This window comes from Simochromis diagramma, unplaced genomic scaffold, assembly GCF_900408965.1.
Source record: "Simochromis diagramma unplaced genomic scaffold, fSimDia1.1 OVJJ01000685.1, whole genome shotgun sequence".
Classification (NCBI taxonomy): Eukaryota; Metazoa; Chordata; class Actinopteri; order Cichliformes; family Cichlidae; genus Simochromis; species Simochromis diagramma.
Window position 1 is genome coordinate 3,677,971 of NW_024387477.1, and position 13,687 is coordinate 3,691,657.

The following is a 13,687-nucleotide window of genomic DNA, read 5'->3' on the forward strand; positions in this document are numbered from 1 at the left end:
GTGCCAGCTCATTTTTGCTTCACTTCCTCTCAGAATGCAAAGTGGTGAAGGCAGTTGGCAGCAGTTACAGCAGCTCTGAAACCAGTAACTGTCAGGCGCCCCCCCACCCACCCATCTGTACAGGCCAAGCCTGAGCCAACTCTGAGTCTACATCAGCCCCCAGACGCACAAATGCAGCCCACCTAAGGAAATCTACCAAGAATGAATCATCCACCAAAATGCACCTGCCTCTTGTTTCTCTGTTCTCACACGCATCAAAGTTTAGCGTTTGCTTTCTGACAGTGTCACATTGTAACTTGTGAAAGTTTGCGTCGTGGCTTTGGTGTAAATATTTATTTTTGATTGATTGTTTTTGATGTCCTGTCAATAAAACAAAAAAAAGTGCGTGTTGACTTTGTCCACAAGGAAATGGCAACTAAGAGTGTAATAGCAGAAGTGTCAAAAGAAAATTCTTGTAAACCACACCCCTACGCTCACAGGAAGCCCTCTGTGTGTGTGTCTGTGTGTGTGTGTGCGCGCTAAAATCCCCAGAACAGCAGACACACAGACGGGCGACACACATGCAACGAGTGATAGATAAGAAATCAAAACAGGAAAGAGTACGAGTGAAGACAAAAGTTAATGGATATGAAAGATAGATAGAGAGGTAGAATGAAAGAGAGAGGCAGAGAGAGAGAAAGAGGCGGGACACTGAAATTAAAGAGTGTTAGAGGAGGAGAAAGGAGGATGGAGTTTTTCGTCTGACGCTTCGGTCTTATCAGCTTTTCGTTTCTCCAGCATCTTTAAAGACAGAGGTGAGAGGATGATTATTAATTGCTAATAATGTTCAGAAGTTTTCGGAGAAAGTAGCGAGTGTGTGGGGGTTTGTGTGTGGATGCTTTCTATGTGGAGTCATGGCTCATGGGGGACCTTGTCTGTTTCTCCAGTGTGTGGAATGCCTGTTATGTTGAAGTGCGTGTGTGTGTGTGTGAGGGCCAGTATTGGGGTGTCTGGTCTTTATGTGTCAGTGGACTTCCTGGAGATCATGGCATATTTTCTTGTGTATCTGAACAGGGCACACACACGTGGAGGGACCCCGATGCTCACCGGCAGCATTTTTGGTTCTGTAACACGAGGTCAGATCTTCGGAAAGCTGCTTACATGCCAGCAGCCCACAGACGGAGGTGAATCACAGCAGATGAGATTATGTGTTTCCACTGGCAAGACCTGATGAAAACTACTGAGTCCTAAGGTAGGGGAGCAGCACTTGCCTTTTCTTTTTATCTTTATCTTTTTAAAAACAGCTCACTTCTCTCGGTTAGATGGAAATTTCAGCTTGATCCCGACGCTCGTTACCGTAAACATGTTACTTTCACAACAGATGGTCTCGGTTTGACTCCTGTACATACATGTTAAAGCCTCTACTGCGAGAAGGAAACGAGAGCTTGTCACAGATTGGCCTTTTGCACATCATACAAATCAACACACAGCCTTGGAAGGAAGCACATGGTACGTGCATAAGTGAGAGTAATAAGTGGAGAATCCTTTTCAAACAGTAACACACAGGTCAGCGGTCACTGAGTTAAAAGGCAGTCCGAGGGCTGACGGTCTACTGGGGCCTCGGCCTGAGCATAAAAGGCAGTCAGGGAGCTGAGAAGCAGTCCAAGCTTAGCATACCCCCCCTTTTTACAAATAAAATTCCACTGTTTGTTTGTGTATGATTGTGAGGAGTTAAGTTCAGGCCCAAATACTACTTTATACATTTACACTGGTACATCCCAGGCAGGGATCGCTGTTTATACTCCGCTACATTTACTTACACACTGCTAAAGGTACAAGTTACTAAACAGGTCATTATCAAAAGACTGCTGCCTAAACTTCTTTGGCTTGTAACCGCTTACAAAAACAAGGAGTACAAACTAACAAAAAAAAGTGTAAATGTCTTAGATAAATAGCTTTAACATTGAAGAAAGTAAAAATATATTCCCAAATAAAGGTTTTTTGTTTTTTTCTAAAAAGGTCCACCCTATTAATCATTTTACTCCAATGCAGAATTTATCTCGTGACTCTTTAGGGGAGGGCAGACACACGGGTGAGAAGGCGATACTCAAACCGTGCCATCTTTTTACTGTTGCAGCTGAAACAGCAGTGCAATGCTAGCAGCCAAATGTATGCATTCAAATGTAGTCAAATGTGCCGCTATATTCAGTCATTTCCCTGTAAAGAAATGTGGCGTTCTTTTAGTTAAGCAACAGGAACGCGAATATCGTGTATATAAAAACCTGCTGAGGGAGCCCGTAAAGAGAACTAAGAGCAGTTAGTTAACCACTGTTTGTCTTGTGTTTGGCAAGTGCCATTTCCCCCTCATGCACGAAAATAGCTACACATTTTTTGCTGCGTGTTTTGAGTATAGTAGGTGCAAAAAACAAAACAAAAAATGCTGTTCTGAACAGTTTACGTGGCAGTAAGTTTCTTGTCAAATATGAACAATATTTTACTGGCTGATTTGCATTTTCACATCGATAAAATGGTTCATAAATGATCCTGAGATGTCCTGAAACTGGTTAAAGTAGGTCTAATATGCTTTGCTAACATTCTGCCATACATATATAGTGTTCTTATAGTGCTAAACAAGGCCAAAGTTCCAAATAATGACATCAGAGTATGCATTACTAATCCCTGTGAGTCAAAGTTCAGGCTTCAGAATACTCTAAACACAGTTTCTGTTCTTTTTTTCACTGCTTTTTGCTCTGGATGATGTCACTGAAAAATATCCCAATGCTGTTAGCACAGCAGCTCCACCCACCAGCTATTCAAACCTTTTGGTTGCAAGGAGCAGCCAATCAGAAGAAAGCTAGCTTAAAGAGAGCGGGAAGGGAGGAAGACAGTGTATGAACTAAGGGTCCACATGATAAACAGTGTCCCTTTTAAACTGATAGAGGGTTAATGGACTAATGGAGGCCAGAAATAAACACATGGAGGTGTTTATTTGAGCATAGCAGGTGTCTGGGTACTAGGTATGTGGAAGATCGCAACACCACATCGTTCCTGGGTTTGCTAGGGTCTGATAAGTCTCATTAGAAATAAGATAACAAGAAACAAAAGCTGATCAAAAAGAGGATGAAAACAGTAAGTAAAAAAACATAATTTTAAACTGGTTTATACGCACTAAAGTTTATAGCTGTGGGTGTGTGCACCTATAGGCCGTTCAGTCCCTAACATTACTATTTCCATTTGAACCGAAAGCATTTGAAGATAATCTAAGTTGAAGGTCATCTAAAAGCTTTAAAATTTCATCTCTATTACTTTCATTTTCTGCTCTGTGTGTGTGTCACAAAGAAGGAGGGAAAAAAAGAAGCGCGTTACAGGCGTCACCTACATCGAAAAACCACCCGCAGGTGCTGCTCCTCATCTCAAAGTGCCCTTTAGTGACAGGTTTTTCCTTGATCTGGGCTGTTAACCAGTTGCCTGGTCTGCCTGCGCTAACCACGCTAGTTTCACTTCGATGCCTTGCGCCGTAGTTATTTCACACAGACTCAGTGCAGGCACCATAATGCTCGGCAGTGAAGCAGCACGTGGGGGATTTTACCGACTTCTCTGCGGGTTTGCACGCTTGCTGTAAAGGGCACTGCAAAAACACAGCTATCAAGGATCATTGATTAATTACGTTATTCATAAAAACACATGGGAGATTATAGCTGGCAGGTGCTGCCGCCGAGCACAATGTCATCTGTGTCATCTGTGTCTCATCTAAAAAGGTTCCTTCTCCAATTCTGATGGCTATCTATGCAACATGCAAAACAGTAACTTTAATATCCCCAGGCTGCACTGGGCAAAAGATAAAGCAGTTAAAACTCAACTGCGTCACTGTCAAGAGCTGATTTGTACTACAGTGTGTGAGAAAACACAGGCAGAGACAGAACCTCTTGGTGTGAGGTGACAGCACAGAAACCTGTAGTTGTTTTTCTTCCTCTTTCTGGTAACGCTTTCCACCTCCGACTACACTAACTTAACTTACTTTTCTTTCCTCTACCAGACCACCAGACTTTTTGGGGATCGCAGAGAAGCCTGGAGGACACATCAGCGCTGGACAAAAACTTAAAACAAAAGACATTCTTCCTCTGTCTGACATGCCGCAGAGAGTACCAGCTGCACGGGCGGCAGCATGATGTAACCAGCGGCATGGATGCTCAAACCAACCCGTCACCGGACTACAAGCAGCTCTGCTGATACAAGCTTCCTGCTGGTTTGCAAGGCAGCTCATCTTAACACTGACATGAATGTCAGTTCTCCTAATATGAACTGCTCCAATACCAGTGAGATAATAGACTACCAGCACCATTTGTATGCCGTGGTGTACAGTGTGATCTTAGCACCGGGCCTGCTGGGTAACGTGCTGGCGCTGTGGGTGTTCAGGGCCTACATCAGAGAGACCAAGAAGGCCGTGGTGTTCATGATGAACCTGGCTGTGGCCGACCTACTGCAGGTAAAAAATCCTCTTCAGTCGTATTTCGCACTTACTTTCTAGTTTAAACCATTACTGTGAAATCACATGATGTGGTTGTGTGGTTAAGTGACCACATAGCCGTCCTCAGGGGTCAAGCTTTAATCAGGGAAGAAGTTTGCATGCAAGAAGTACTTGTTACACTACTTGTGCCTCTAATAGTTACATTTAGTGTTGTAATGTAAATGTAATGTAAAACTGCAATAAAGCAAATTAGTGTAATGACCTCTTTAGTTTTTGTTCTGCTTTCATGTACTAAATTAGGAAGTCAAAAAAACAAAATGACTCTTAGATGTTGGCAGAGTTGTGGGAGAATTCCAACCACAAGAAAAAACTTCCATTATAGAACACAACAACTACAGAAGTTCATCTCTTTATTCCAATGAACTGCCTAACGGGGAGGATTTTATTTTAAAAATTTATTTAGAAATGTTTCTGTTTACTAGATAACCAAGCAAGCTCCTTACCATCATCCCCAAAGAGCAAATATGTACATCAGTGTTTGCCTGCTGTTCTCTGCCTTCAGTTTTGTCACTCTGGCCTCTCCTCAGGTGCTCTCTCTGCCTCTGCGGATCTACTACTACCTGAATAACTCCTGGCCCTTTGGGTATTTCTTCTGCATGTTCTGCTTCTATCTCAAGTACGTCAACATGTATGCCTCCATCTACTTCCTGGTTTTCGTCAGCATACGTCGCTGTGAGCTCATCATGCGTCCGCTGTTGTACAACTCGGGTCGACAAAAAGGAGACGTGTTAATATGTGGGATCATCTGGCTGATCATCTGTACCGTCTGCCTCGGATTCCCTCTGCTCAGACACGATCCTTCCTTGCCCGAAAGGAACGACACAAATAAGTGTTTCACGGAGCTGCCTCTGCGGAAGGATATCGGTCCTCCGGCAATGTGGGCTCTCTTGATTTTACTAGAGCTGTTCGGCTTCTTCGTCCCTCTTGTTTTGGTGCTAGGCTGCACGTGCATGACTATTTGGAGCCTTCGGGAAAATACAGCAAATGCTATTTCTGACAGAGGGGAGAAAAAGAGAGCGCTGAGGATGATACTAAGCTGTGCTGTAGTCTTCTTAGTGTGCTTTGTACCTTACCACGCCACGATGCCTCTCGACCTTATGGTCAAAGCTAAGAAAGTTACCAGCTGTGACTTTCAGAAACTGGTTCTTCGAAGTCACCCGGTCACACTCTGCCTGGCCAGCCTGAACTGCAGCCTGGACCCTATCATGTACTATTTCACTACTGATGAATTCTGGAGGCGACTGAGCAAGCCAGAGATACCGGAGAGCATACATCTCAGCCGGCGTCTGTCCTGTATAACCGGAGAACAGGACGAAGAGGAGGACTAAACTTCTGGTGGCGACAGCCTCCCCGCAACCACTAACTGAGACTGAAGACTATGCAAACTTCAACTTCCTGCAAACTATGGAAATAACATTTATGCTGAAACGGGAATGTGAAAATATGGAAGTAGAGTTTTAAAATGTTATTTTTTTAAACCTATTTATTTCTCAATAAAAGTTTTTTTCCCCTTCCCCCTCTCAATTTGCATTTCCTCGATGAAGGGCGAGTAGTGTCAGCAAGTGAAAGAGAGGAAAACCCCGAAACGCAGCGACAGTTTTCCTCCAGATCCAGTGTTTTGATAACCCGATGTCCTTCACAGGATGATAAAAGGGTTAGTGTTGGTGCCGCTTTCACCGCCATTATAATAACAAAGCCACTGCGAAGTTCAGTAGGTAAACAAATGCAACTTTATTCAAACAACAAAGTGGAGTTCAGTTCAGTAGTTGCACACAACATTGGGCGTTTCCCCCCCTAATATCTTCTAGTATTCAATTAAAAAGCAGAGACAGAAACCCCATCTTTACAAACACACTTCCTGTTGATTGTCTCTCTGTGCAGGCATCAAGTAGGAAATCACTAAAAAATGACTTAAAATGTGCTCGACAGACTTCAGAAATCAAGGACGACTGTTTTCCATTTAAGCACACGATGTGTGTAAAGATCACAGGGAGCCATCTCGTGTTATAACACTACGGATACATAATAGTCAAATTAGATAACCGACTGTTTTCAAGTCAAATTAAGTGAAATTTCCCTTTAGCTTATTCATCGTTAGCTCATCACTCTGGTTTAGGATCACGCATGAAGCTTGAAACACAAACACAAAAACTGGTCATATATTGTAAGGGTGCTGGACTGTTTCCCCATCAGGTATGAGACCATCGGTAACACTAAAGTCATCACACAGCAGCACTGTGGGGGATATCTACAAACAGTGGTGACTTGAGAGCGTTGCGTTACCATCCACGGACAAGCATGTTACACGTATACTGTACCAGACATCTCCATGCTGACTTGTGCTATATCACGCTGTAACAGAATACAAATACCTGGTCGAACCTGCACCGTGCACCCGGGTCAGAGCGGCGACAGGAGGTTGACGCAACACACGCCTAATATGATCTCACTAGAATATTCAGTAGGATGACTAATAGCTCTGCTCTGGATGAGGCGGATGTGTCGTTATATAGTAACATCAATAAGATCTGTCTGCAGGAAACTACAGCAACAAAACAGAAAGCAACGTAATAAATGAAACTTGTATATCTAACTTTAGCTTACTGACTTAAAGTAATAACCAGTACAAGACTAGCTAATGAATACTTACGCACTTGTGACCTATCACGGGTTCGAGGGAGTACATCAGAGGAGAAGGGGGCTAGGCTCTAATGCTGCAACTTAAATTCACTCAACACTAGATTAAAAGCAGGGGAGGCAAAAACTGGAAAGAGTTTTGTACAGAAGTAACTTTCTGCTGTTCCCTTCACCACCCACTCCCACCTACCCTCTCTCGCTCTCTATGACCTATATTCATGCTTAAGCCTTGCAGATGCGGGTCTCAGTCACAAACTTGTTCTCAAAGTGATGGATGGTGAAACATTCGTCCGCAGAGCGCTTCTGGATGCCTCCACCTGACAAACAAAAAGACACATAAGCAGCAGTGCTAAGTATTCATCTCAATATTCAGCCGTGGGCGTGTTTGACACATTTCAAACACAACTACATTTAGGAAGATGTGTCAAGCATGGTTGGTGCCTGTTTACACTCGTCCTCTTATTCGGTTTCTAACCAAAGTGTGTTTGACAGTGTATAATTTCTGCATCTACTTGATAAATCAGCAGTTTCTGTTTGAGCCATAGTGATTAGTGACTCCAAAATCAATATTAATGTGTACCTAGTAAATAAAAAGTTATCAATGTCAGCAGCTAACTTCATCCTTGATAAGAACTATACAGGGATACATGTTTATATAACTCAACCATCAGAAATGTATGAAGGCCTAAAGTTGTAGCTGCATTATGTGACAGCTTGCTTCCTTTATGTTGTGGTCAGCATATTTTGTTTGAAAGCTGTTTCTGTTAGCCAAAAGATAAAATCATAGTAAATTACACTAACACTCTGCTAAACAAGCTAGCTCATACAGTTTTATACATAACCAGTGTGAAATACAGTACAGTAATTTTCATGGTCTGGCTATTTTTTAGCTAGCAATAATGTTAGCTGATTACTTGACAACACTACTACATCAATATTACCGAAAAGCTTAACTCATGACTACAAATCTATAGTCCTGAAACTAAAGAACACAGTCATGTTGGTGGGGTCTGTCTTTTAAATACTAGCACTAATTTTCATCGTGTGGCTATTTATTACTATTAGCTACCGCTAATGTTAGTTTATGACTAAGCAGCACCACGGTATTACCAAAAAGCTTAACTCATGACTACAAACCTGTAGTCCTGAAACTAAAGAGCACAGTCATGTTGGGGGCATTCGTCTTTTAAATACAAGAACTAATTTTGACTGTGTGGTTATTTATTACCATTAGCTACCGCTAATGTTAGCTTATGACTTAACAGCTCTACACATAGTCATGAATGCAAATGATCCTGAAACTGTAAGACAAAGTCCAGTTTCAGATATATTTTATATACAGACATTAATTTTGACGTTCTGGTTATTTATCCTAACCATAACCAGATCAACCAAAAAAAAAAAAAAAAAACCACGACATGAAAGAGCTAATGTCAGCCAAGTAGCTTCCTTTCTAAAATACAAGACAAGCACAGGATAGAAAAGTTGCAAACTCAAACTTTTTAGTTTGCACTTGCTGAGTAAAGCAAAAAATCTTGCATAACAGCAGTGATGTCATAATTAAAGATTAAATAATATAATTAAGTAATATAAAGATTAAAGAGGATTATATATTACAGCTTAATACAGTTAAAGACATGCATGTTATATACACAAGTTCCTCTGGTCTGCACCCTATTTCCGAGGGGTTGCCACAGAGCTGCACGTTAATCAGAGGTTTTACATTTCCATCACATCTATACCTGGCAGGCTGGCACGGCGCTGCATTCTGTACGTTTCTTTTCCATCACAAAGACGGCGGATATAAAAGCCCAGGGGTTTGACATCATCAATGCGCTCCGTCACCACCAGGTCCTCGTGCACCAGGTAGCTGCGGTAAGAGTCAGACTGGAACAAAGACCAGAGCATGAGACTGTCAGGGCACCTTTTTAAATTAAAAAATTACTTTTGATCTTCCACCAGATAAAACAGATCAGTGAAAACTGAATAAAAAACAAAATTTAAAGAGGTGATGAAACATCCCTAGATTTGTGAAACAACTCTACACCAAGTGTTGAAATTTCCTGATTTCCTCACTAAGCAAACTAAACTCCGCCAAGCTTTTTCCACCTTCACATGCTAAAACTACCCAACACTACATCAAGGATTTTTACAAAGTCCCTATTTGAATATGGAGACTTTTTGAATACAAGTATGCAGTATAAATGCAGCGTACTTCTAGTTTACTGCATGAATAAAGGAAGAAGGGGACAAGCCTGTGGGTGGCAGTCGCTCATTTATCATCTTTAGTTTCCTGTCAAGAACCTACGTTTCACTTAAGATGATATTATTGCATAGTCTCTGCTAGTCTCTGCCAGTGAATAATAGAAAACTGAATTACAGGAACTTTACAGTTTAGCCAATATTTAAAACCTACATGCTGTAAGGACACCTGGCACATTCATACTTACTGGCAGGTGAAGATTTTTTTCATATGTACAAATTAAAGATATAACAGATTTGAGAAGGATTAAAGAGCAGACAGTCTGTGGAATGACAACACATCCCTGAATTTCTTATGTGTGCATGAGCTTTAGCAAGACTTATGTGTTCGGTTTGTCCGTCATCCAAGTCTGGACTTTCATCTGTGTCTTCAGGTGCTGCTAGGAGGGACCGTACTCACCATCAGCTGTGAGAACAGGTCAATGAGGTCCTGAGGGGGGAGAACTACTGAGGTGTTCAGGGGAATCACAAAGCAGGTCCTCAGAGTCAGGTCCAGATAGGCTGTCAGCTTCTGCTCACACACACATGAAATCATCGGGAAAGAATTTAGAGCAGCAGAAATCATCCACCGAGCTGCGCCAAGTGTGACAGAGTCCACAATCCTCACCCTGTTGAAGTCGTGCAGGATGTAAGCGGGGTCTCCGGGCCTGAAGCGGGGAGGAGGGACGCTGATGACGGCGATGTTGTCAGAGATCTCCACCTCCTCCTCCACTCGCGGCAAGTAGTAAGGCTGGCTCTCTGCTCCGGACGACACGTCTCTGAACTCCATCGCGCCATGATACATCCTCTGATGAAGAATGCATCTCATTTAGTCTTAAGAACATGTAAAGTGAGGTGGGGGCACTGGAACCTTTGCTTATGTACATTTTACAAAAAAAAGAAAGAAAACGCACCGTAATAGAGTTATTTTATTTTCAACCAGCGGTGCAGCTGGGATTTGTCTCTACAACCACAGACGCATCATCTGGTATTACTGTGAATCTGCAATATCAGCTGTGAACCTGTGTGTTCTGTTCCTGTCTAAAGTTCACGTTTCACAAACTGCACCAACTACTGAAAAACAATCACGCAGCTGTCGAGGAAGCTCAGGCTGCCAGGGGGAGCCAAAGCACGCATGTTCTGCTTGGTTCCAGCACAGTTACATGACGGCATATAGCAGGACTACGTTTACACAAACAAGCCTACAGTTTTTCCATGACTATTGATCATAGTTTCTTTTAATATCAGGTTTTAAGCTTATGTTTACACACTCACTCTCCACATGGCACTGATAATAAAGATTTCCAGTAACATTTTTGGCATATGTGAGGCATTTATTTTCCTGCAAATCAAATTGTGATAATTATGGCACACTGGCTCTGGCTGAGATGTCAGAAGCCCCACCCACCCGCTGCTCTAACCTTTTGTTTGCAAAGAGCATCCAATCAAAAGAATCATACTTTCAAACAGAATGAAATGAACAGAGGGGGCAGCGCCTATTATTGATATGGATTCTTTTTGCAAGGGTTTCTCCACTTTAGTCCAAGATTCATTTCAATGCTGTGCAAATGCACAAACTGGACCATTGAGTTTTGCTGCATTATCTTTTTCTGTGTATCATGTGTCACTACAGTTTCAAAGCTTAGAAGTGAGGAAACAGCTGAGATCAAAAGCACGACAAAATTCAGAGCAACAGATTCTTGTGATGAAATCTCAATTTTATCAGAATTTCTCAAGCAACATACTGACAGTTACAGTTTCACACACTGCTCTCCCCCCACCTCGCTTTGCTTCATTTGCATGGGTGTGTGGTTGCCTCATCTCATTGACTCTAAGACCCTCCTACTGGCAACACAACAACTGGGGGGGAAAAGGTGAAGTCTGCACTTTCTCTAAACATGAAAAGGAGTGAACAATAGCACTCTGTTTTCTAACGGTACAAACCAGTGTTAATAATTCTTCATCACTTCTAGACAGTGACAGTTTATGAGTGGAAGAAAACATATCTGATAACGTCAGTGGATAACCAAATTAATTCATACAGCTGCTTAATTTCCCAGAGGCAGTCTGCAAAGTCTGCCTCATCTGCAACATTAAAGTGTTATGCACAGTTATGAAACCACAATCATGGCCTAATGTATACACACACACACACACACACACACACACACACACATATATATACATATACAGGTACTTACTTTGAGGAGGACTTAAGATTTTAAATGCCTTTTTTAAAATCAAATATTCTGATTTCATAAGACCCCCTCCCACTCTTTGCAACCCCTTTTTAAAAGATGGTAACATGTGTAAGAGAATATTCACGAAGAATGAGCTGCAGAGCACGCGCACACACCTTTGGGGTGAAATATCGGTAGAGACAGGCCCCCCCTACGATGAGCCCACTGAGGATGAAGGCGATGCCTAACAAGGTGAGCAGGCAGCGACCTGTGGAGCCCTCGGCGCCCACTGGAGCAGAGGCCACTTCAGGGTCCTACACACACACACACACACACACACACACACACACACACACACACACACACACACACACCATATTAGCATGACATTCACATTCAGCTTTGATTAAACAATCCCTTAATCCCACCCCATCTTTGTCCTCCGCACAAAAACAGCTGTGCATGAGATGGGCGGTCCCATCGTGTCCTGCGCCAGGTGCAATTTGACTCCGTGCGCTATGCAAAAATCACCGCGTGTCAAATCACACTTAGCACAACAATGCGCGACAACCCTGTGAATGCTCACATGGGTGAAGTCCACACGCTTTGCTGGCCGATCCGGCACAGCAGGCCTGCTACCAGGCTAAAGTCGAACACCGGGCTCAGGCGCAGCGCTGTGCCCCGTTAGCTCACCTTAACAGCGGCTGGCACCTCTTTGCCCAGCGCCTTCTGCGCCAGAGCCGAGTTAAAGGCGATCTTCACCATGCTGGAAGAACAGACGTCAGCTTGGGTTTTTCTTGTGCAAACAAAAATAACAGAGGAGGACGCCGGGGAGGGGGACTTGCGGCGCTAGACTGCAGGTTCCGTTTATTCTCCGCAGCTCAGCTGTGTGACGCACTTTCCAGCCTCGGCTTTATCTAGCGTTTCCGGTGGCTGCAGGGGGCGGAATCAAAATAACAAACAAACAACAGGCTGGAGAATATGCTTCAGTCTCAGAATACGTAGGCAGCCATGACCTGCCTTAGTTTAACTACAGGTAGCGGTTTAACATTTACCGCTTTCATAATTTATTTATTAGCAGTTTCTCTCCACAGCCTTTATTTTTTTTCTTGGTGTGTTTGTGTAGTTTTGTTGCCATCCAGTGGCCGCAGGTGGAACCTAAACAATTCCCCATGCAAGATCTTCCATTCATTCATCAGATTGAACCTGACACCCAAAGACACAACTGTTTACACTTTCAGTCAGCTACACTGCCTACATTCACTTCTTGCATGACAAACGACTCGATCTCACGACCGACTGCACTGTAATGCAATGAAAAATAATATCTGAGTGTATAATGCAGCTCATTCATCTCTGCGAATGTTCCACTCTGCAAACACATTCCCTCCTGCATGCTGGGCACTACCTGCCAGCGTGTCTGCCCACTCGCATTAGCACACACAGTACACAGCTTTTACTGCGCTGCGTGCAAAACACGGGCCGCTGCCAAGGCCGTACAGTATGTCTGACACATATCCTCAGTCCGGCGGTGGTCCCTCTGCTTCCTCTCTCTCAGTTAGGTTTGTACGTATGAGTAAATAAACACTTAACTGCTGTACTGCCGCTTTAACTCCACGCAACTCGGTGGCATCTCTCCAACCCTCTGCACTGCAACTGTATGCATCACACACACACACACACACACACACACACACACACACACACACACACACACACACACTCTGCAAGGCTCTGATATTTGCTCTGTTAAACAGACAGATTGGACCGGTAATCACCACTGAAAGGTACATAAACAGAGCAGCTGATTTCTGTACCTTACTCCCCCTCCGTGCGCCCCCTCAACACTGGCTCTGCCTGAAAATCCTAAGTGGTCCTGAAGGCTTGTTTATGGGCTCGTCTTACGCTGTGTTTGATCTGAGAGCTTGCCCACACATGCGTAGCACGGACACGCCACACACACGCTGCAAAAGAGAGAGGGAGAGACAGCATTAGCAGTAATAGCTGAGATGATAAACAAAAGAGTTATATGTAATCCTGAGGGCTTCTCGGCATCACACACAACAGCAGGAGAGGGGAAAAAGCAGAGGAGAGAGCAGGATTCTCATTCCAGGAGGGAAAC

General features: G+C 43.3%; 2 protein-coding genes across 3 annotated transcripts; one reads left to right on the top strand and one right to left on the bottom strand.

The window, feature by feature from the left end:
* The first annotated feature begins 38 nt into the window (after window positions 1-38).
* Window positions 39-6,730, top strand: gpr174 (G protein-coupled receptor 174). Of its 2 annotated transcripts, XM_040015790.1 has the most exons (4): window positions 39-794; window positions 1,054-1,231; window positions 4,016-4,465; window positions 5,035-6,730. In XM_040015790.1, the coding sequence occupies exons 3-4, from the start codon at window positions 4,166-4,168 to the stop codon at window positions 5,833-5,835; spliced, it is 1,101 nt and encodes a 366-aa protein (XP_039871724.1). In that variant the 5' UTR covers window positions 39-794; window positions 1,054-1,231; window positions 4,016-4,165; the 3' UTR covers window positions 5,836-6,730. The 2 variants fall into 2 exon arrangements, with proteins under 2 accessions (XP_039871724.1, XP_039871725.1); XM_040015791.1 differs by lacking the exons at window positions 39-794; window positions 1,054-1,231 and adding an exon at window positions 1,268-3,915.
* LOC120723937 (integral membrane protein 2A-like) lies at window positions 6,219-12,487 on the bottom strand. The gene is made up of 6 exons (XM_040015794.1): window positions 12,259-12,487; window positions 11,742-11,879; window positions 10,014-10,193; window positions 9,807-9,917; window positions 8,887-9,031; window positions 6,219-7,461 (listed from the first exon to the last, which is right to left on the bottom strand). The coding sequence occupies exons 1-6, from the start codon at window positions 12,328-12,330 to the stop codon at window positions 7,367-7,369; spliced, it is 741 nt and encodes a 246-aa protein (XP_039871728.1). The 5' UTR covers window positions 12,331-12,487; the 3' UTR covers window positions 6,219-7,366.
* Between the last annotated feature and the right edge of the window lie 1,200 nt (window positions 12,488-13,687).

Coding starts and splice junctions, on each gene's coding strand:
- LOC120723937 (XM_040015794.1), bottom strand. CDS start 12,330: ATGGTGAAGATCGCCTTTAACTCGGCTCTGGCGCAGAAGGCGCTGGGC. Junction 9,032..9,806: donor ACCTGTTCTCACAGCTGATG/GTGAGTACGGTC, acceptor TCTTTGTTCCAG/TCTGACTCTTACCGCAGCTA. Junction 7,462..8,886: donor GCGCCGTGCCAGCCTGCCAG/GTATAGATGTGA, acceptor TTTGTTTGTCAG/GTGGAGGCATCCAGAAGCGC.
- gpr174 (XM_040015790.1), top strand. CDS start 4,166: ATGCTCAAACCAACCCGTCACCGGACTACAAGCAGCTCTGCTGATACA. Junction 4,466..5,034: donor CTGTGGCCGACCTACTGCAG/GTAAAAAATCCT, acceptor GCCTCTCCTCAG/GTGCTCTCTCTGCCTCTGCG.